Source organism: Arvicanthis niloticus, chromosome 16 (genome assembly GCF_011762505.2).
Source record: "Arvicanthis niloticus isolate mArvNil1 chromosome 16, mArvNil1.pat.X, whole genome shotgun sequence".
Lineage (NCBI taxonomy): Eukaryota > Metazoa > Chordata > Mammalia > Rodentia > Muridae > Arvicanthis > Arvicanthis niloticus.
Genome location: NC_047673.1, coordinates 70,407,334 through 70,430,917, shown reverse-complemented (window position 1 = coordinate 70,430,917; position 23,584 = coordinate 70,407,334). Strand labels below are relative to the sequence as shown.

The window sequence follows — 23,584 nt, the reverse complement described above, 5'->3', positions numbered from 1 at the left end:
TCAGGATGTGTGCCTGTCTTCTTTGAGGTCTCTTATCTTCACCCCCCTCGGATTCAGGATGTGTCAGGGTGGTTTGCGAGGGCAGGGCGAGGCTGTTTAACCAACCTGTAGTAAGGTCTAGCACATAGCAGGGGTGGTAAATAGCGCCTTTGATGGTGACAGGCGGACGGTGGGCCAGGCGCAGCGCGGGGGACCTGAGAACCAGGCCCCGAGAGATTCAAGCGCTCTTGAGGGGCATTCTGACCTAGAAGACGGGGTTCTGTCCAAGTCTGGCCCAGCACTTGGGACGACCTCACCGGAGCAGAGCAGTTCTAAGTATGTGGATTGGTGGTCTGGCTGGCCGGCGGATGGGCGGGGAAGGGACCGGACTCAAGTTCGCGCCTCCCTCTCCCCATCCCTAGGTCAGCGGAAGCGATTATTCCCGCGGCGTCTGGCGGGGCTGGGGCGGGCTCGCACCCCGAGGAGACGCGGCTTCCCCGCACCCACGCCTTTGATGGAGCCGCTGCCCCCTCCCCGGCTCCGGGCCGCTATAACTGCAGGCGCGCGGAGGTCCCAGGAAGTGTCCGGGAGTCATGGCCGCAGCAGGGTCCCAGCAGCTCCAGTTCGCAGAGGGCGCCCCTTTCCCCACCTTCCCGGTCGTGCACCCCGGAGGGCAGCTGCTCCCGGCCGCTCGCCCAGCCGCTGGGCTGCCCCCGGCGCCCCCCGACTCCCGCGCCCCAACAGTCACGCCGTGCTTTCCAAGCCGGGACCCCAGGCCCGCAGCGCAGAGCCCCGCCGGCCCGGATCCGCCCGGACCCTCCAAAGGCGCAGCCGCCCCGTCGGCGCCGCAGCGTCGCAAGCGCACGTCCTTCAGCTCGGAGCAGCTGCAGTTGCTGGAGCTTGTCTTCCGACAGACTATGTACCCCGACATCCACTTGCGGGAGCGCTTGGCTGCGCTCACGCTGCTCCCCGAGTCCAGGATCCAGGTGAGTCGCAGTCGCAGCTGCACGCTCGAGTGGAGGTGCTGGGGAGTCACAGGCTTGTTGGGTCAGTTATTCTGTGGGTAAAAGTTACTCTCTTTGAACCTCATGGTTCCAGACTGCAAACTAGGGATGTCAGTAACGGCCGCCTTACCATGTGATCGATCTGGGCAGCTAGGAGGGTTGCGGACCCATCGAAAGGTCCCAGCAGCAAAGAGATGGGTAGTAGTCGTGCTCTTTCCCAGCATCCAGAAAGAAGACAAAGGGGTCTGTGTGGGGAGTGGTGCAGTCACGGGCCTTCTTCTGGCTTTGATTTTAAGTTGCAGAGCAGGGTTGAATCACCTTGCTTGAAAACAAGCAAGGAGCTTCTTGTCACTTTGAAAAAAAAAATGCAAAGTGAGTTTATTGTCTAAGGTTAGATCAGAAGCTTCTCTCTCTCTCTCTCTCTCTCTCTCTCTCTCTTTCTCTCTCTCTCTCTCTCTGTGTGTGTGTGTGTCTGTCTGTCTGTCTGTCTGTCTGTCTGAGACAAATTCATGCAGTGTAGTCCAGGCTGGACTTCAATTCACAATCCTCTTGCCTCAGCTTCCTGGTTGCTTGGATTACAGGTGTGTTCCCCCAACACCCAGTTTAGACGCTTGCTTTCTTGACGGTTAGTCTGTGCCTGAGTGTATGTAGTTTTATGTAGGAGGCCTCATTTAATGTCAAGAGAATGTGGACATTTAGTGTTTATTTTTCCTGTACTTAGGGTGGTTATTCAACTGTCACTTTTTTACCCCCTCCAGACAGGGAGGGTTTCTCCGGGTAACCTTGGCTATCCTGGAATTTGCTCTGTAGACCAGGCTGGCCTTGAAAGCAGCTGAGCAGTGTTTTTCCTCCTGTCACCAGGTGTGGTTCCAGAACAGACGGGCTAAGTCCAGGCGCCAGAGTGGGAAGTCGGTTCAGCTCTTATCCTCAAGGCGGCGGGAAGTTTTCCTCCATCACCCTGCTCCTGGGACTGAAGCAAGGTGTTTGAAGCCTCAGCTGCCTCTGGAGGCAGATGTGAACCACGTTCTGGATCCCAGTATGGCTGGAGGAGGCATCTGTACCTCTGGTTCTCAAAGTTTTGAAACTTACTCACCTCTCTCTGAAGATATTGGCTCAAAGTTGGACTCTTGGGAGGAGCACATCTTTTCTGCCTTAGGTAACTTCTGAGGATTCTGGGAGAGTTGAGGATGCACTCGGGTAGATCTGGAAGAACACTATCCTGTCTGATCTCCTGACTGGCCATGGCCTTGGTTCTGAATCACCTCTCACATTTAGGTTTCCCTTCTCCAGCACTGAGCTGTTACTGCTTGTTCTCCGTAGCCACCCACCCTCCCAGCCAGAAGTCACTGTGAGCCTCCAAGACTGCACATTATAATTTGGTCCACATCCTCTGGGTTATTCTTATTTTTCAGACTGATTGTTCAGAACTTGTTTTCTTCATGACAGCCTTCAGCTTGACTCAGTTTCCCCTTTCCCGGCAGCTGCTGTCTTCTTGTAGTCCCTCCAGGACCTACAATACAAGCCTACAATGTGGGTTCACCCACTCTCACTCACATCCTGTACTTTGACCTTATCACTAGGATGTGAGTCTTTCTGTTTTGTTCTTGACCTTGCAGTGTAAGGATGCCTTGAACTCCTGTCTTCCTACCTTTATTTGCCACTGTGACTGAATGTTGCTATTTTTGCTTAAAATTGTATATGATACTAACATATATCCAAATCATTGGATGTTATTATTTTTGCTTAAAATTGTATATTAACACACACAAACATAAATATGTATATATATATATATATATATATATATATATATATACATATATATATATCTCAAGCTGCTTAACATATGCATGACATCAGTCACCTTCCTTCTTTCTGTGATGATACAATCTATTAGCAATTTTCAAGTATATGAAATGCTGGTATTAACTATAGCCATTACCAGTTTTCCAGCTTCTCTCTCCTAGCTGATTGTGTAACCTAGCCACCTCCTCTGCCCAACCCCACTTGACTGGTTTCCCATCTGGACTTTCAGTTTTACACTCCATCAATAAAGATGCCCTTTCAAGCTCTTACAAGAACCCCATGCCTCTTGTTCCCCACTTTTTTTTTTTTAATTACTCCATTTGGGAATCTGTGGCAGCCTCCAGTTACAAAACCGTTAGACCCTGTCTGTAAGACTGTCAAGCATGCTCCCAGTCAATGACATCATCGATAGCTTATGCAAACCTTAAGATCATTTACCCACAATGTGCTTCTCTGTCTGTCATTCCTTTCTGGTTGGGACTCAGTGAAAAAGTTTCTCTTTCAAAACAGCTAAGGTGCCTCCCTTTTTGAAACCTGAACTTTTCCTAACTAATCTTAATTTTTGTACCTGTTACTTTGACAACCATTTTTCTTAGCACTTGTTATTGTTAAGTTTCCTGTGCAACATTAGTGGGTTACTATGTGTTCCTCACTCCCATTCTTACATAAATCCCATTGAAATGAGCCCTGTTTTGAATTGAACCGTTTTCCCAAACTGCAGTGCTGGGAAAGTTGGAGAGTATATAACGAATGACCGGGAAAGCATTCTGAAGAGAACTTTCTGCACATACAGTGCACTGAGAATTTGAGTAAGCGTATTTGTTGGCCTGCTGAGATGGCTCAGTGGAGGTAAACACGTTGCCACCAAGCCTGACAATCTGAGTTTGATCCCAAGACTCACATGGTGGGAGAATGAATTTATCTTTTTGACTTCCACGTGTGTGCTGTGGTGTGCACCCACATACATACACACATACAAAATAAAGAAATAAAATCAAGAAAAAATATAAAAAGCGTATTGTCTTAGTTACTTTTCCGTTGCTGTGATAAACACCATGACCAGGACAACTTATAAAAGAAAGGTTGAATTGGGCTGACAGTTGGACACAGGGGCAGCATCCACGATGAAGAAACCAAGGCATGATGGCAGGAAGAGCTCACATTTGGAAACAAGGAGGCAGAGTACTGGGGATGGTGTAGACTTCTGAAGTCTCAAAGCCCAACCCCCAGTAACACACATCCTTCCCAAACAATTCCACCAATGGGGACCAAGCGTTCAAACACGAGTTATAGGAGTCATTCTCATTCAAACCATCATCAACCTTTGCTTGTTCAAAGTAAGTAAGACCCATGAGTATTTTGGTTTCAGAGTCCCCCCCCCCCCCCATTTTTGCATTCCTAGTATATGTTAAATGACTAAGTGAACTTAAGATCTATTGAGATACTGATATGGTAGTTTGAGGTCTCACCATCAGAGATTCACACTTAAACTGGTGACAGTTTAGATGATAGTTTAGGTCAATTGAGAGGATGCAAATCCAGTGACAAGATGGAGAAGATCTCAGAACACCTTAAGCTTTACTCAGAATCACTGTCAAAAGGAACTGTGTAGTTGGGGGTTAGAGATATGGCTCAGTAATTAAGAACACTTGTTGCTCTTGAAGAAGACCCAGGTTCAATTCCCAGCATCCACACGGCTCCTAACGCTCCTTAATTCCAGCTCCAGCCCTGGCCTCTTTGGGCACCAGGCATACAAATGGTGCACATATGTACACACAGGCAAAACATACATACACGTAAAAAAGACAGACAGACAGACAGACAGATAGACAGGAAGACAGAAAGGTTTTTCTGAGATGGAGAAAAAGGGAAGCAAGGCAGAAAGACAAACGGGAAGACAGAAAGATTTTTTGAGATAGGATTTCTCTGTGTAGCTCTGTATGCCCAGGAACTCACTCAGTAGATCAGGTTAGCCCTGAACTCAGAGATCCACTCCTCCTGAGTGCTGGGATTAAAGGCATGTGCTACCACTGCCTGTCCAATTTTGCCCTCCCCCCCCCTCCTTTTTTTAAACTCTGAGACAATATCTTACCAAGTTACCCAGGCTAGTATTGAATTCACTCTGTAGCCCAGGCTGGCTATGAACTTGTGATCCTTCTGCTTCAGCCTTTCAATAAGCTGGGATTATGGGTTTTACTCACACCAGGCCAGCTTAATAAAGAAAACTAAATGGGTAAATCTGTTTATTTTGCACTCTCAGTGAACAGCAAATTTGACTTTTTAGAGCTAGTGTTGAGTAATTGAGATCCAGTCTCTTGGCTCCATCTGGCCCTGGGAGCTTTCTGTAAAGCTGCAAACATGCTAACCAGTGTCAGCATCGTTCAAGCCCAGGTACATCTGACTCAGAAAAAACTACTTCAATTATTCAATTAGATAGTGCTTCTTTCCTTAACAAAAATAAACTTGCCGGGCAGTGGTGGCACAGGCCTTTAATCCCAGTACTTGGGAGGCAGAGGCAGGCGGATTTCTGAGTTCGAGGCCAGCCTGGTCTACAGAGTGAGTTCCAGGACAGCCAGGGCTACACAGAGAAACCCTGTCTTGAAAAAACAAAATAAATAAATAAATAAATATAAATAAATAAAATAAACTTCCGCTATATTCTTAGGCACAAGCTCTGCTGTCAACACGCAGCACTGAAGGACAGGCAATGTACAAATTGTCTGTCTTAAGTGATATTCAAGGTTAAGTAATATTTTTTTTTTTAAATGTCAAAAACATTTACTGACTTCTAAGTAGGATATATTAAATTTAGCCTTCTGCTGGGTCCATACTAAGAAAAAGTTTACTTGTTTAGTGTTCCCGCAGTGATCTACTCACAGATGAAAAACAAAATCACCTCTCAGTGAAGGATGCTGGACGGGCTGACTTCCAGATGATCAGAGCTAGGCACGGTGAAGTGCATCTTAAGTCCCAGCTGTAAATCCTGCTTGGGCAACACTGTGAGAATTTGACTTAAAATAAACAACAAAAACCAACCAATCTGTACTGTATCACCTAAAAACTTAGCAGAAACTGTCATTCTTATAAACATTAAAACAAACAAACAAACAAAAAAAAACCACTTTTTTTTTTGAGACAGGTTCTATGTAGAACCAGGTGGCTTTGAACCCACAACCATGCACCTGCCTCTGCCAGGTCCCTAGTGCTGGGATTAAAGGTGTGTACTAGTGCACCTGGATTACTTTCACTAGTTTGTATGTGGGTGCTCTTCAGAGGGTAACCTACGCAAGTCAGATGGCCACACTGGCCTCCAGGCACCTCGTACCTGCTGAGCTATCTCACCAGCCCTCTGAAAACAAAGAATTAACTGTCATCTTACATTAATAAGATTCTCAGACTTCATTAAATTTCATAGATTGATTTATTCAGAATTACAAATATTAAGAATAAAAGATTTATGCATTTCTTAATTAACATAACAGTTTAGCTAAATATAAACTCTGCACTAAGATCTGCAGTGCCCCAATACCAACAAAGAACACAGAAGCATTTTTAAACTATACAAAAATTTCAAGGAAAATAATCTTATTTCAGTTTTATTATACATTAATATACAAAAGTCTCATTTTATGAGATGTCAAAGAATCAGAACCACCTCTATAGCTCTATTTTAAACTCCAAATCTGAAAACAATTATATTTCAGCTTTATAATATTCTATATTAAAACAAAAATTTTAAAATACATACTTTTTACAAGATTATTTTAGGCAGGGTTTTTCTTAAAAAGAAAAAAAAACAAACCAAACAAGAAAACTAGTAAAACCAAACCTCCTCCCTCTGTAATTCACACTGGTCATATGCTTTCCTTATAAAATATTTTCACTTTATAAATTGTGTATTGTTGAATTTTAACCAGTTATCTGGTTTAAAGTTGTGCAAATAAACAAAAAATACGAAAATAGTGTGTCATCAGTCTTTTTTTAAAGTAAGTCTTAACAATAGCGCTTTTGCCCTGACTCAGGAAGGCTGACCCGCTACTCGCTGGGACCCAGCAATGCACAGTACAGCTCCTCCTGCTCCTTCATTTCCTTCTGCTGATAAACAACAAAGCTTCTATAAATTATGATAAATTAAAATATTTATTATTATAAACTGATCTATAGAACCATGTCACACTGTCAGTATATGAAACATATACTTAAGTCCATGTTTCCCATTCATATTCCAGCAGGCTCCTTACGACTCGGACTTCTCACACTCTCAACGTCTATTTCGAAGCCTGAGATATAATGATCAACTAAATCCACTGGACCGGTGATTCTCAGATGGGATTCCCACCGTCACGCACGGACAGACCATGCTTCTTCATGTTCTCTGTCACAGAAGTTGTCTGCATGTGCGAGCAGAGTCCATGCATGTATAAACAATGGTGAGCACACTCCTCCGTGGGGTAGTATGTTCAGATAGTTTCAGGTTAAAAATATTTGCTGATAAACATGAAATATAAGCAACACTACTGCATCTGGATAATAAAGGAACAATAAATAAATGCTGGTCAGCACGATGCTGGTTTACGAAGCAGTACAGTGTATTAAAAAGCCGTATGTGCAGATGTGCAGTTCCCCTGTTTTCCAGCAGATAGGCTATCTGGTGTTGGAGGCTGAGGTTAAGGAAGAGGACTCCTCAGACGAAGGCCGTGTGCAGCCGGGTACCAGGACTCCTGTGTCAGTCTCTGTTAGTGTTGTTGGCTGCAAAGGCGTGTAAGTTTCCCATCTGGCTCAGACCACTCTGGATATGTGCAACATGGATTTCTACATTATTCTGAAAACAACTAAAGGAAGAGAAAATAAGATTAGCTATCACAAAATTAGAAAAATCAAAACCTTAAATTCATCATTATTATTGTGTGTCCATGGCATAACTGGCAATCAGAGAATAATTTCGTGGAGTCTGTTCTCTCTGCTTTTATTTGGGTTCTGAGGACTGAGCTCAGGTCTCCAGGCCTGTATGGCACATACCATCCTGACAGTTCTATAACTTATTCATTTCTTACTGTGTGCACACGTGTGTGCTCTGGCACATATGTAGAGGTCAGAAGACACTGTTGAACTGGTCTCTTCATCCACTTTTATATGGGGTCTACTACTAAACTCCATCTCAACACCCCAGGAAAAACACTTCTGTGTGGGTGGAGGGCACTTAATTTTAATTAGTAAATAGTTCTTTCTTAGAAAACAGCTAAGAGCTGGGTGGTAAGCATTCAATCTCAGTACTTGGGAGGCAAAGACAGGCCGGACTCTATGAGTTTGAGGCCAGTTTACAGAGTGAGTTCTAGGATAGCTGGGCTATACAGAGAGACCCTGTCCCTCAAAAAACAAACAAAGAAAGAAAACAAAAGCTAAGAAGGCACCTTCAGGGAAGGCACAGTGCTGTTTCAGTGCTGGTGGGAGAGCATGCTTAGGACAAAGGCATGTCAGGTTCTGAAAGGGTCACTGCTCTGCAGTAAACCAAGCCCAGAGGTTACATCCTGCCGCCTTCATGCACAGCTTTTGTAACATGTCTGTTCTGTCAACAGGATGACTAGAAGTGAAAAGCTCTCCTAAATATATTTCAAGGATAAACAAATACACAAATACTTTACAAATAAGCAGACTCTTACACGCCATCATATACCTACGTCTTACCTGATATTAGAAGCATCTATTGTGTTCTTTATGTCATTTAATGAATCTGTGAGAGATTTGAATTCAAAGGAATTCAGGTCTCCTCCCTCTGCCAGACACTACAGGGAAAAAAGGTTTCAAAATTTAATTAAATTTTAGCTTAAATATAGATATAAGTAGGAACAAATTAGAATGGCTTTCTTAGGATTAAAAAAAAAAAAAAAAAAAGAAGCATTTTCTCTCAAATTTACCTTAATTTGTAATAAAATTGCAGTGAGCCTAGAGATTAAGTCTGTCAGATTTTCGTTTTCAACACAGGGCTGTCCTGAGGCGGAGTTGGCTTGCCGGACGATTTCTTGGGCTTCTTCCTCACACCTCCGCCTCATGTCTGTTGGCTGATCAGCAGGCTGGAGGCCCTGGTCTGGTGCAAGCTGAACATGCGGAGTAAAACGTGAGATACACCTGACAATGGTGTGTGTGTGTGTGTGTGGGGGGCACCAATGTGCCACAGCATGCATGTGGAGTCAAAGGACACCTGGAGGATCTGGGTGATATCCCTGCACACAGCCTAGGTGAGCTGTCAGGACTACACTGAACTTGCACATTTCTGGCAGGAGCACCGCAGAGCCATCTCTCTGCATCATTACTGCACAGTACCCATTACTAGTGAGATGTGGTTTTCTGCTCTGTTAAACAGTGAAGTGTTTGACAGATTTCCACAGAGTGAAGACTTCCTCTTTGTAACTAGTATTCAAGAAAAGACTTCAAGGCTATGTAAAGCTCCAGTTTGGCATCAGTTTTTCTTACCAGTCTGAACATTCAATGATGCCCAATGGTTGTATCAATCATTACTATGGTGGTTGTCAAATGTTACGTTTATTTATTTTAAGTTTACTGTTATCATTACTAAGTGTGTATGTGTTATATGTACCATGTAACCACAGGTGCCCAAAAAGGCCAGAGGCATCAGATCCCCAGGAAGTGGAGTAACAGGCACTTGTGAGCTGCCTAGTGTGGGTGCTGGAAACTGAACCCAGGTCCTCTGAAAGAGCAGTGAGTGCATTTAACCACTGAGCCGTCTCTCCAGCCCCATGTGTCTTTTCCTAGTCATTTTCCATCTTTCTTTTTGAGATAAGGTCTCTCACTAAACCCCAAGTGTACCAATTCGGTTAGGAGAGGTGGCCTGTACCAATCAGTTTCTGGGATCCACCTGGCTCTGTATCATCTTCCCTGATCTGGCAGTAATAGGATCACAGGTTTATACCATTGCACCTGGCTTTTAAGAAGGTACTGAGGATTTGAACTCAGGTCTTCATGCTTGGGTGGTGAGCACTTTACTGAGCCATTGCCTCAGCCCAAGTTAGCACTTTTAAAATACCAATTATGCATTAATTCTGTTAATCCATGGACTCTAAGCTCTTTATTCTGCAGCTTAAATGTGGCCATCGGAACTCTGTTGATGATACTGTTTTAAATGTCCACACAGGCTTAGTTACATTTTCCTGGCATAGCAAAATGGTCTATATTCATTTTCTGCTCTTGCTGCCCTAGGTCCCAAGATAATGTTGAGGGGATAATGTTGACACCAAACTCAGCTGTGAGGTGTGTTCTTTGCTTGCTAGGACATCACTGCTTCTAGGTGAATAGACATACACGTTAGTCACACCTGTTATGAACAGTCCATGAACTCATACTGGCTTCCTATGCAGGTCCATCGCCTCACAACTCTGCCCTCTCACAGTGAGAAAGGAACCTGGCTCCCGTTATCCCAATACACTCATTCGCTCAAGCCTAGAATACACACAAGTTTCAGGACTGCTGCTTCATACCACTGTGAGAATAAAACTTTACTGGTGAGTTTAGAGTTTGGTTGCAGACTAAAGGTGGTAGTTTCTGCCGTCTGGATCAGTCTCTGTCCCCTCTAGGGTTGTGTGTTCAGGCAGCTGTAGCCAGGCTTCATCTCTCACTGTGCTCACTGCAGAGCTGACGTGGGTTTACTTGGCTTTCTCTTCAGAGTTTCCTCTTTGTACACGTGTGTAAATGTTTCTGCGTGTGCACATATGTGCAGAGTCTCGTCAGTCTATCCCTGAACCTGGAGCTGGCTGACTCATCTAGAATGGCTAGCTATGGCGCCCCAGGAGCCCACCTGCTTCTGCTTCCCAAGCACTGAAATGGCAAGCACGGCTGTCCTTCCATGGTGCTGTGATCAACGCAGGTCCTCACTCGTGTGTGGTAAGGACTCTACCAGAAGAGCGTCCTCAGCACCTTGATATGTTCTGTCCTGATTTTGCAATGGATTGAACTTGGCCTTGAACAAGCCATGCAAGTATTCTACTACTGAGCTACACTCCAGTCAGTTTATTTATATTTATAGGTGACACAAACATCCAAGCACAAACTACTCTTCCTGCCTCTCCAATACTATCCTATACTCAAACCAGTCTATGACTTTATCCTTTCTATAGAAAGGAAGCAAACAGGTAAAAATGAATTTTGTTTCCACATATCCCAAAAGTCAAGTGCCACCCCTGGCCCATGAAATCCAACCCCACACCTGTCTCTTTCCCTCTTCCTCCCTCCCTCTTCCCCCTCCTCCTCTTTCTGCTTGTTTATTGAGAAGAGCTCTCTCAGCAAGCTCACGCTCACGATGTTACAAAGGTTGGTTTCAAACTCCTGGGCTCATCAGTCTCCAAAATGGCTGAGATTGTAGGGATGTCGTCGCCACACCTCGGTGCATGCTTTATGGTTTGTTCGTTTGTTAATTTTTTTTAACTCAACAATAACTCCTGGAGGACCAGTGAGATGGCTCAGCAGATAAATATGCTAGCCGCTCAAGCCTGATGACTTGAGCTCAATGCTAGAACCCATGGTAAAAGAGAGAACTGGAAAATAGTCCTCTGATTTCCACATGTGTGTCATGGCATGTAGCCTGCATGTACATATGTGTACATGCATGCACACACACAATTCTGATAATAATCAAACTAAAAAAAAATCCTGAAAATTACTTCATTATCAGGAAGATAGCCCTTTCCCTCTTAGTTTTTAAAATTATTTTGTGTATATGATGTTTTTGTCTACATGTATGCCTGTACACTATGTGCATGCCTGGTGCCTCTGGAAATCAGAAGAGGACACTGGATCCATTCCACACGTTTGTGAGCCATCATGTGGGTACTAGGAATGGGACCCAGGCCCTCTGCAGGAGCAGTAAGTGCTCTCATCAACACTCCAGCTCTTCTTTGTCTCTTCCTACAGCAGTGTAGTACTGGGTGGAGGGTCCCGTAAGTGACTTAGCCAACTTCCTGAGAGTTAGAATCTGTTTTTAAATGTTTGCAGTCAGTAATAATGCTGCAATGAATAACCACCCTAAGGCTGCTGGAAATCAAACCTGGGTCCCCTTGAAGAGCACCCAGAACTTTTAACTGCTGAGCCATCACTGCAGCCCCAAGGTTTTGATTTTTAAATTTTATGTACTTATTTTCTCATTCTGGGGAGTAATATGGAACGACAGTTTACTTTTTTAATTATTTTATATTTTATATATTTTTTTATTCCTTTTGGTAAATATGTGTTCACCTGTCTGTGTGTATTAAGAAATAAAACTACTTAGTCGTGGTGCTTAGGTTATTGTTTCTTTAAATTGATGCTGTACTTCAAGAGCTCTGTAGAAATCAATCTGAGTAGGAATGAAGCCCATCACAAATGTCCTTGGGGGTGACACAGAGACTGATGCGTAGGCCCTATCTTCATGTGTCATTTTGTCATGGAAGTCTCTTAAACCCTGTGGTCTATATGTGTTCCAGATAGATGTTAGTCAGGGCAGGAACAAGTCACTGATAGACAGGTAGCAGGCAAGTATCAGGAAAGCAGAAATAAACAATGACACAGCTAAGCACAGCGGCAGGCCTCCAATCCTAGCACTTATGAAGCATCAGTGGAAAGATGTCAAGCTCAAGGCCAGCCTTGGCTGTAGAGCAATACTGTATCATTAAAACCAAGAAATCAGAAATACAGCTTAGTGGCCAAGAACTTGCCTAGAATATGCAAAGCTCTGGTTATGCTACTCCCAGAACCATGAAAGGGGTGCAGCGGTGGGGGTGGGGTGTGAGGACAGATGGCTCAAAGAACAGGCATAGGTGACTACAACTCATCCTCTCAGTTCCCTTCAAGTAGATAGACATCATCATCTGAGGTAGTATTTTTGGGACTTGCCAACATGGTCACAAACAGAGGGGCTTTACTAGAAACACAGCCTGAAAAGACGCAAAAGCAGGAGCACTCTGAATCCATCACCATAATTTAATACTTACTCAGCAGCAAGACTTCCAAATTTTAGGAGACGGCTGAACTACTCTCCTATCTATAATCATATGTGAATGAAAAATTACAACACTTTTGTGACCTGTGTCCCTGAAATTCAATATTCACAGCACTAAAACACAGTTGAAAGGAGGAGGAGTGGTTTAAAGGATTGTTTTTGCAGAGGATTCAGGTTTGGTTTCCAGCACACACATGGTGACTCAGAACTACTTTTAACTCCAGTTCCAGGGGACCCACAGTCCTCTCTGACTTCTGGAGGCACTGAGCACACACATGATGCACATATACATGTAGGCAAAACACTCATACACATAAATAAAGTAAGTGCATTTAAAGGAGGAGGCGGGGGAGATGGCTAGATGGATGGTTAATGCTTGTTGCTCTGGCAGAGGACCCAGCACCCCATAATGGCTAATAATTCCAGTTCCAGAGGAGTTGACACCTTCTCTGGCCTCCAACAGCACACACATAGTGCAGAAGCATATGCACAGGCAAACACCCACATGTTTAAGAAAAAAAAAGACCATAGTAAGTAAACCAAATTATGGTTTCTGGGATAGTGGAAAAGTAAATGTAAATACTGATTTGGTTTCCTCAGATGAAGTTAGACATGGCCTGGGCGGAGCTCTGAGCATTTCTCACCTGGACTACCTTCTAGCTTCCATGTGCTCTTCACGTCGGCAAGTCCAACCTCGAAGGCTTCAGCGTCTAGCCCCTGTCTGCTACTAACCTAGGCCTACAATGTTTCAGCCTCCCAGACTTTCTGCTAAATAAGCTCACCCTTTCTAGTTTTTTCTGAACTCTAGCTGGCTAGTTTAACTCAGCTGTTCTGGTTCAAACTCCTTGACTGATTTAATCTGGCTTCTCTCGGCTTTGACTGAATTGCTCTGTTTGGTCTTAAACTAACTCTGACAATCTGTCGTAATCTTCTGGCTCCTCCTGTCTTCGCTTGCAACCTGTCTCTGTAAAACTGTCCTGCTAAAAACTGCTACTGCTGACTTGCACAGAACTGCACAAAGTCATGAACGAACTCAACTCCACTGCACTGAACTCAACTGACTCCCAAATGACTGACCATGGCACACACTTTGCTCTGCTCTTCCGTCTCCTCTCTTTCTGTCTGTTCTTGTGAGAGTTGGACTTATCCCATCTCTGACTCATTCTGTCAAATCTTTCTGATTTGTCTGACCCTCAATTAGTAGTCACTTTCAAACTCCCCTTACCTCACTGGGCTAAAGGTATGTGCTCAGGTGTATCCCGCTAAAGGTATGTGCTCAGGTGTACCCCGCTAAAGGTGTGTGCTCAGGTGTACCCCGCTAAAGGTATGTGCTCAGGTGTACCCCGCTAAAGGTGTGTGCTCAGGTGTACCCCGCTAAAGGTATGTGCTCAGGTGTACCCCGCTAAAGGTGTGTGCTCAGGTGTAGCCCGCTGGACCACTTAGACCCAGGTCTTTGGATGTTTTCCCTGCTGGAGCAGCCACGTTGCTGGATTAAAATTCTTCTACAGTGGAGCTAAGAGTAATTGTTCTGGCAGGTGCAATACTGCATGTCTGCAATTCTAGCACTTGGGCTAGAGGAGGGTGAGGCAGAAGAATTATGAGTTCAAGGCTAACACAGACTAGTCTGTTTCAAAAAACCAAATAAAGGACTGAGGAAATGGTAGATGAAGTACTAGCAGGGCAACATGAATACCTGAGTTTGACCCTTAGCACCCAGGTAAAGAGCAGGCCTGACAGTTTGTGCTTGCAATCCCAGCACTGGAGAGGCAGAAACACTTAATTAGTGAGCCCTGGGTCTCAGTGAGACCCTGTGTGATAAAACAAGGTCGACAGTTCCTGAGCAATGACACCTGAAACTGACTGCTGACTCTGGCACCATATGTACCTGCCCCCAACAAAGGAACATAAATGTGCGTGCACACATGCACACACGCACACAGGCACCATCGAAACACAAAAGATAATTATTTTTCTGGATTTTTAGTTCTAAGCCTTTTTTTGATAGAACAGTATCATTTGTAAGTTAGTAATTGAAAATTGATAATTTACTGTCTGTAAAATACTCTTTTAATACTGATATGAGCAAATATATATGCAAATTACAGTTCTGATAAAAGGCCTTTTACAGATACTGGTTGAACTCGAGCCTGTAAAAGGTGAAGGGGAATCATTAAGCTTCAGATAACAAAACATGGAGGGAAAACAATACAAATGAGGCCGTGCATCATGGCACAGGCCTTTAATCCCAGCACTAGGAGGCAGAGGCAGGTGGATTTCTGAGTTGGAGGCCAGCCTGGTCTCCAGAGCAAGTTCCAGAACAGCCATAGCTACAAAGTGAGACTGCGTCTCAAACAAACAAACAAACAAAACCAATGAAAACAATATAAATCACCTACCTCATAGCAATACTGCTGAACTTTATGCAGAACTTTGTTTAGGTCCTTGTTCAACTGCTCAAGCTCCAGAACAATTGTTGCATATCTCCGTTGAAATTCAATGCCAATGGGCATGGAATATGATTTCTGACATGAAAAAACAGACCTTGATAAGGTTTTGTCTTGTTAACAATGCAATTTCCATAATCTAATGAGATCTAAAACAGCCAGCAGGTCATTACACCAGTCCACAGTCAATGATACTGGTCTTCCCTGGTAATGGCTCCAACATTACGAGGAGATTGTCCTGGCTCTTAGGAATGCATAATGTCTGCTACTCACTCTTTTCCTTTTACTTGATTAAGTTAGGGGAGAGTGTGTATGTACGTGTAAATGCCAGCCCCTGGAGGTCATAAGTATAGGCTTGTCCTAGAGCTGGAGTTATAGGTGGTAGCGGGCTGCTCAATGTGAGTGCTAGGGACTGCCCTCAGGCTCTCTTAGCCACCCAGCCATCTCTCTCCGACCCACTTGCGTCGTTCAGTAGAGATTGTATATACAGAAAACTTAAATGAAGCAAACACACTTTTGACATCAGAGACGAACTCCAGGATTCGGTGTTTGCCCTCAGGTTCCAGGCTTACTTTGATCCAGTATTTCTACACTATGCCCTCATAGAAAATATACAATTTGCTTTTTTGATTTTACAGGAGGTTATAATTAAGAGATTGTCTTGAGTTTCAAGAGACTTTGGACTCTGAAATAGTGTTGAGACTGTGAAAGCCTACAGGGACCTTTGAAGTTGGTCTAAATTCATTTTGTATTGATATGGCCACAAGCCAATGGGTGTGGGGAGAGTAGAATGTAGTAGTTTGAATGAGGATGTCCCCCATGGGCTCAGATGTTTGAATACTGGTGGAACTCACTGGGAAAGTTTAGGAGGTACAACCTTGATGAAGAAATATGACACTGGAGGTAGCCTTTGAGACTCCAGGACACTTGCAGCCAGCTTTCTCTACTTCATATTATGGTTGAGGATGAGAGCTCTCAGCTTCCTGCTCCTGCCACCAAGATGAGCTCTTACTCCTCCAGAGCCATAAACCCAGACAAACCCCTTCTTCTGGAAGTCAGCTTGGTCATGATGATCGTCACAGGAACAGGGTAATACAGACAATCCAGAAGTAGGTTTGTGGCTATTGATATGGCAAGTTGCCTTCTAGGAGACCAGTAGCTTGTCTTCCTTCTCACTGAACAACTTATGAACACTTCCTTGCACACTAACCACCAGACTTGTATAAGCATTCTTCACATACCATGGTAAGTTTTCTGAGACTTTTATTTTTTTGTGCGTATGGGTGTTTTGACTACAAGTATGTCTCTGCACCACATGTGGCAGTCCCCATGGGGAGCCGGAAGATGGTACCAGAGGAACAAAGGGGACCACTGTAACATAACATGTCAAATAACAGGTTAAGTAAGTGGAGAAGAACTAGCTGTCAGGCTATATATGAACTTCCTAAATGCTAGAGTGAAGTCACACAGGTTCATAACTTCATGCTAGAAAAGGTCATGTCATAAGGCTGGGGTGGTGGGGTGCAGCCAGTAACAGAGTGCTGGCTGCACGTGTGAGGGCCTAGGTTCAATTCCCAGTATGGAGGAAAAACTAGTTTTGTTTTTGATACAGTCTCACCATATGACCCTGGCTGGCCTGGAATCTGCTGTACACACCAGGCCAGCCTTCACTCATGAGGTCTGCCTACTTTTGCTCCCTGAGTACCCAACAGTTATCATCTTGTTTGTTAACATCTTTGTTTTAACTAAAGTTTTAATATAAAATTACACAAACATATACAGTTCAATAGATTACTGCATAGTAAACACACCTGTATAAAAATACAAATTTGTAAAAAGCTCAACACTTATCTATCATAAACATGCCAAGAGAAATAAAAACAGCTGTCTATACAGAGATCTGTATACCAGTGTTCACAGCCATTTTATAGAGACTGAAAACTGGGGCAGATCCAAGTGCTCGTGTATAAATGCATGGGTGAGTGTGCACATCATGAAGGAGGTGAGGCCCGTGGTGCAAGCCCAAGGCCCGGATTTGATCATTAGCACTGAGGGTAAAAAACAACTGTGTATTCTGAATCCTGTCATTAAGTATGTGTATCAAACTTGTTATGTGAAAACCAGGCATAAAAAGAGCTCATATAGACTGTATGATTCTATTTATACAATTGTCTAGAAAATATAAGCTAATCCTAACCCGTCATGTCAGACAGCATATCAACGGCTGCCTAGAAGTCAGAGAGAGATTACCAAAAGAGATTTCAGAATAGCAGGAAATACTTTTCTTTTCTAGCAGAGCATATGGTAGTGGTTTCACAGGCATATGATCGAATTATAAACTTCATGCAAGTACAGCTGATTGAGCATCAATTCCGTCTCAACAAAAGTAGGGAAATTAGCTAGGTGGTGGCAGCCGCGTATGCCTTTAGTCCTAGCGTTCTAGAGGCAGAGACAGTTGGATCTCTGTGAGTTTGAGGCCAGCCTGGTCTACAGAGCAAGTTCTAGGACAGCCAGAGCTACACAGAGAAACCCTGTCTCGAAAAACCAAGGGGTGGGTGTGGGAAGATTAGGTAAGGTAATAGTAGGAAATCCCACCTAGGCCAATTACAAGAACCATATACCATATACCATAGCCCTACCTGTGGTATTTTTATCTTCTCTTTCCAAAGACGCTATTGCCACAAATTCACAGTTTTGTATTAACTTTGTTTTATAAGATATGATAAAACAATATATTATTTGGTTTTTTTTTTTTTTTTTTTTTTAGAAAGCATCTTGATATGTAGTTCTGGATAGTCAGGAGGTTCATTATATAAACCAGGCTGGCCTGGGATCTACAGTGACCCTCAGTTCTCTCCCTCCTAAGTACTAGAACTGGGGCTAAGCCACCACTGGTGAGTTTATCCCTCCCACTGCAAATATACATATTAGGTCACCTGCTGCTATACAGTACTCTTTATAAGAGCCAGTGACACACAGCCACGCTGTTCTACTTGCTGGTATCTGGGCTGTCTCTAATTTAATATCGACACTGCTGCCGAGGACATGGCACACATATATGGCTTTTTTCAGTGGACAGAATCATCCTGAGTTGTAGAATAGAAAGTTTTAACTTGTAAAATTTTCACCCATCTTCGGTATTAGTCTTTAAAAACATACATGCTAACAAATCACATACACATAAAATCAAACCTTAAAAGTGTGAATGGTACCTGTGTACTCACGTTACCCTGATCATTAACACAGTTGAGCATCAGTTTTCTATAACCCCGGTGGGCTCTGAACTCACAACCCTCCTGCCTCCACTTCCCAAGTGCTTTTATTATAGGTGTGTGCTCCCACACTTAGTTGCAGAGTTGTTGTTTTTTTTTTTTTTTTTAAAGATTTATTTATTTAATGTACATGAGTACGCTGTCTCTCTCTTCAGACACACCAGAAGAGTGCATCAGATCTCATTACAGATGGTTGTGAGCCACCATGTGGTTGCTGGAAATTGAACTCAGGACCTCTGGAAGAGCAGTCAGTGATCTTAACCACTGAGCCATCTCCCCAGCCACCAAAGTTGAATATTTTTAAAGAATTTTTGGAGGTACTTTGGAATATCTTTCTGGGTAAAACTTGCTGTCCGTTCAACCCTCCTTCGTGATGTCTGCTGGGCTGCACACTTTTTCTTTTTTTTTTTTTTTTAATTTATTTATTATATATAAGTACACTGTAGCTGTCTTCAGATACCCATATGAGGGCATCAGATCTCATTACAGATGGTTGTGAGCCACCATGTGCCTTTTAGTTTCTGTCCTTGTGTCTTGCAATCAACAGAGATACTCTTACATTTTCATAGCTTGGCTTTCCATTTCTGGTTTAAATCTCCAGTCATTTTGTCTATGGGATATAAAGTAGTGGCTGAACTCCCTAAACTCTGTTCTGATATCCAGTTAACTCGAACTCACTGTTTCAAAGCTCTCTTTCACTGCTGCTCTTCATGAGTTCATGTGTCTAGACACAGGTCTGTTTCAGTAAGTCTGTCTCCTGTCAATTCTGTAGTTTTGAGCTGCTCTCCCACTGTGGCTCATCTGTGTGTACCATGTGTGTGCCTGGTGACCAGGAAGGTCAGAAGAGGGTGTCAGGTCCCTAGGAACTAGAGCTACAGAAGGCTGTGAAGCACTGTATGAGTGTTGGGGATCAAACCCAAATCCTCCGGAGGAGCAGCCAGTGTTCCTAATCACTCAGTCATCTCTACAGCCCCACATGGGTCATTTAATATGCTAAGGAATATTTGAATAATCTAAAATAGAAAAGACATACTGATGTTAAGAAACTCAAAGTTTTACTAACTTACCAGTACTATTTAATTTGATCCAAAAAAAAAAAAAATCTACTTCAAAGCTATACTCTGAAAAACTTCATACAATGTTTGTGGGTTTAGGAAGATGATGGCTCACTGGGTAAAGGCTTACTGTATAAGAATAAGGACCTGAATGTATAACTCCAGCACACACACTGCTTGTAAGGCAGCACTGGGTAGGCAGAGAGGTGGTTCCTGGAATTAGCCAGCCTACCTGAGACCATGAGCTCCAGGTTCACTAAGAGAGCAGACATACACTCCAGCAGAGAGTGACTGAAGAAGACACCTGACACTCACCTCTGGTCTCCAAACACTAGTGTACATATAAACACTAGTGTACATATGTGTACATATATGCACCTGTACATCCATGTGCACAGACAGACAACACAAACCAAGTTTGTTTTTTCTGGGTGACAAGGAATTTTAACAGACTAATATACTTTGAACAAAGTGATATGTCCAATCCTTAGAGGTGAAAAATAGTGAAATACTCAAATTATTTGGTAAAATAAAAACATAAACTAGCTTTTAACTTAAATATTTATGAATGTAGAGACTAGAAAGGGTAGATAAAAACACTACTAGTTAGTGATACTACCAGTTAATATTAAGACACCTGAAGTTAGAACAGGGCTTCTCTGTGTAGCCATGGCTGTCCTGTAACTCACTTGGTAGACCAGGCTAGCCTCAGACTCAGATCCACCTGCCTCTGTCTCCAGAGTGCTGTGATTAACGGTGTGTGCTACAACTGTTTAGCTAGTTTACAGAATTTTACAGAAAAGGAAAGAAAAAAAAAAAAAAAACACCTTGAATATATCTTTGATAGTCTTAGTAGTTCCCAATAACTTAAAAACAAAAATAAAAACCTCTGCAGTTATTGATTGGCCCTCGTCTTTTGAACAATTCAGATGATAGCTTTTTCCTTACATGAGGGTATTTTGGAAACATACTAGTCCACAACAATTGACTACCTCTTGCCTTCCTTTATCTTGTACATCTGAGTCTGTTATAGTTTATCCATTCATTTATCCATCCATCCATCCATCCATCCATCCATCCATCCATCCATCCATCCATCCATCCACATTAGGGACTGAACATCTATCCACCTATTTCAGCTATGGCTTGAAGCCAGATCCCACTGAATTATACCTGAAGCCCCAGGTTTATCTTTAAAAGATACCTTGATAAGAAAACAATCTTGCTGGCTCTCGTTGCTCATATCTTTAGTCCAAGCACTTGAGAGGCAGAGGCAGGTAAATCTCTGAGTTTGAGACCAGTGTGGTTTATAATGAGAGTCACTTTTATTTTTTTAAGATTTATTTATTTGTTTCATGTATATGAGTATGCTGTCTTTATGTACACCAGAAGAAAGCATTAGATCCTGTTAGAGATGGTTATGAGACACCATGTGGTTGCTAGAAATTGAACTCAGGACCTCTGAAAGAGCAGTCAGTGCTCTTAACCGCTGGGCCATCTCTCCATACCCGAGAGTTAATTTTAAAGAATGATTTAATGTAAATAGTTTCAAAGGGGCTGGAGAGATGGCTCAGGAACTAACAGTACACATGGCTCCTACAGGGATATCTGTATGTATGCATATAGCACACATGGCTCCTACAGGGATATCTGTATGTATGCATATAGCACACATGGCTCCTACAGGGTTATCTGTATGTATGCATATAGCACACATGGCTCCTACAGGGATATCTGTATGTATGCATATAGCACACATGGCTCCTACAGGGATATCTGTATGTATGCATATAGCACACATGGCTCCTACAGGGTTATCTGTATGTATGCATATAGCACACATGGCTCCTACAGGGTTATCTGTATGTATGCATATAGCACACATGGCTCCTACAGGGTTATCTGTATGTATGCATATAGCACACATGGCTCCTACAGGGATATCTGTATGTATGCATATAGCACACATGGCTCCTACAGGGATATCTGTATGTATGCATATAGCACACATGGCTCCTACAGGGTTATCTGTATGTATGCATATAGCACACATGGCTCCTACAGGGATATCTGTATGTGTGCATATAGCACACATGGCTCCTACAGGGATATCTGTATGTATGCATATAGCACACATGGCTCCTACAGGGATATCTGTATGTATGCATATAGCACACATTTACACAGGTACAGACAGATAAATAAAATGAATCTTTAAAAACCCCAAACCTCCACTAATTCTTTCTTACAAATAAAACTGACTCAGTTTTTTGGACTTACCTGGATAATAAAATCTCTGTCAAGTTACCTTAAACATGACAACTCAGTACCTTATTCTGAAGCACTTTTAGAAAGCTGTCATTAAAACTTGCTTAGTGAAATGTATTAATCAGTGATAGGAATTCTATACTTATATAAATGACTCAGGAAGTTCGGCCATCGTTAATCCTATGCAACTGTGTAGTCAGTGGTCTAATGAGTAAGGTACTGTATCCCATTCCTGAATTAGTAGCATGTATTCAATATACTTAAAAAAAAAAAAAAAAGTAAAATAAAATAATGATTTAAAGTAAGATTTATTGCAACCAGATGTGGTGGCACAAGCCTGTGGACCCAGCACCAGGAGGCAAATGCAGGATGACTGCCACAAGTTGGAAGCCAGCCTGGTCTATACAGTCCATTTCAGGCCAGCCAGAGACACAGCAAAACCTGGTCTTAAATAAAAACAAACAAGCCTCGAAGTTTTTTTTTTTTTTTTCTCAGAAAGTATTAAAAAAATCAAAAATAAAAAAATAAAAAAATAAAAACAATTAGACAAGTAAACAAGGGAAATAAATCCTTAAATCCTTACCAGCTTTTCTGCTTCTGTGTTCATTTCCCTTAATTTCTTGATATGTTCTTTTTTAATCATGAGAATTTTTGATAACTTAGTCTGTAGACAGAAAGAGAAATCTATTAGAAATGTATAAATAGAGACATTTGAGTATATCAAATTTCTAGTTTTCACACAGATGTCCTAATGGTACATTTTATGCCTCAGTATGGCAAAGCACTTTATTTTGTACCTGTGAGCAAGAATACTGTAAACTCAGCACAGAACATATATTCAACTTCAGCACTCAGGGTACTAAAGCAGGAGGATCATAAGTTAGAGGCCATCTGAGGCTACACAGCAAGTTGTAGGCCAGCCTAGTCTACATAATGAGACCCTGACTCAAAACACAACCTAAGAAAAGATTATTTTAAAGCTGACTGTAATTAGAGGCGGTGGGATGGCTCAGAGGATAATAAAGGCGTGTGCTAACAAGCCTGACCACCTGAGTCTCATTCCCCCATGTTGGAAGGAGAGAACCAACTGGGTTTTGTTTGTTTTTTTCTTTCTTTTTTTTAATTTTTATTTTGTTTTTCAAGACAAGGCTTCTCTGTATAGCCCTGGCTGTCCTGGAACTCATTCTGTAGACCAGGCTGGCCTCGAACTCAGAAATCCGCCTGCTTCTGTCTCCCAAGTGCTGGGATTAAAGGCTCGCACCACCACTGCCCGGCCAGACTTCATATTTTTAACCCTTCATATAAAAATAGCTGATCTACCCTGTAAGCCAAAAAGCATACTGCAAGACTAATTATTTAATATGCAATTAATATAAAACTCTATGCACATGCAGATAAAATGCCATTGAAATATTAACCTAAAGTGTAAATACTGAATATTTCAATGGATTATATTCTAAGTACTCTTATAAATAAAGACTTTATTTTAGGACTAGTGAAGTCATGGGTCTTGAAGGGGAACCTACAATCACTTTACTAAACCAGCTTAATCCCTAACTACATTCTAAATATTTATCCTTATACCCACAGTGAATGTAGCTCTCACTTCTCACAGAAAACCACAACCAATTAGGATGCACAGTTGTCAAGTTCAGTCCCAATTGATACATTACAACACAACTCTTGCACATAATGGTCAGGGATCACTGCAGAGTGGCAGAGAGGCGATAGAGAAGCAGGAAGTTTGCTATGATACTGTGTAGCCTAGAAA

At 42.7% G+C, this 23,584-nt stretch overlaps 2 protein-coding genes across 3 annotated transcripts in view; one reads left to right on the top strand and one right to left on the bottom strand.

Annotated features, from left to right (window-relative positions):
• Positions 1 to 541: 541 nt before the first annotated feature.
• On the top strand, positions 542 to 2,676 carry Mixl1 (Mix paired-like homeobox). Of its 2 annotated transcripts, none has more exons than XM_034520893.2 (2): positions 542 to 965; positions 1,845 to 2,676. In XM_034520893.2, exons 1-2 carry the CDS (start codon positions 573 to 575, stop codon positions 2,148 to 2,150), a joined length of 699 nt encoding a protein of 232 aa, XP_034376784.1. In that variant the 5' UTR covers positions 542 to 572; the 3' UTR covers positions 2,151 to 2,676. The 2 variants fall into 2 exon arrangements, with proteins under 2 accessions (XP_034376784.1, XP_034376783.1); XM_034520892.2 differs by having other exon boundaries at positions 1,821 to 2,676.
• A 3,515-nt stretch (positions 2,677 to 6,191) lies between these two features.
• Lin9 (lin-9 DREAM MuvB core complex component) overlaps positions 6,192 to 23,584 on the bottom strand; it is a 46,505-nt gene continuing 29,112 nt past the window's right edge. The window contains exons 11-15 of the mRNA XM_034519799.2: positions 22,397 to 22,477; positions 15,171 to 15,296; positions 8,705 to 8,884; positions 8,475 to 8,572; positions 6,192 to 7,621 (exon numbers count right to left, since the gene is read on the bottom strand). Coding sequence (XP_034375690.1) covers positions 7,516 to 7,621; positions 8,475 to 8,572; positions 8,705 to 8,884; positions 15,171 to 15,296; positions 22,397 to 22,477 — 591 coding nt within the window. The 3' untranslated portion in view covers positions 6,192 to 7,515. The remainder of the gene's footprint in view (positions 7,622 to 8,474; positions 8,573 to 8,704; positions 8,885 to 15,170; positions 15,297 to 22,396; positions 22,478 to 23,584) is intronic.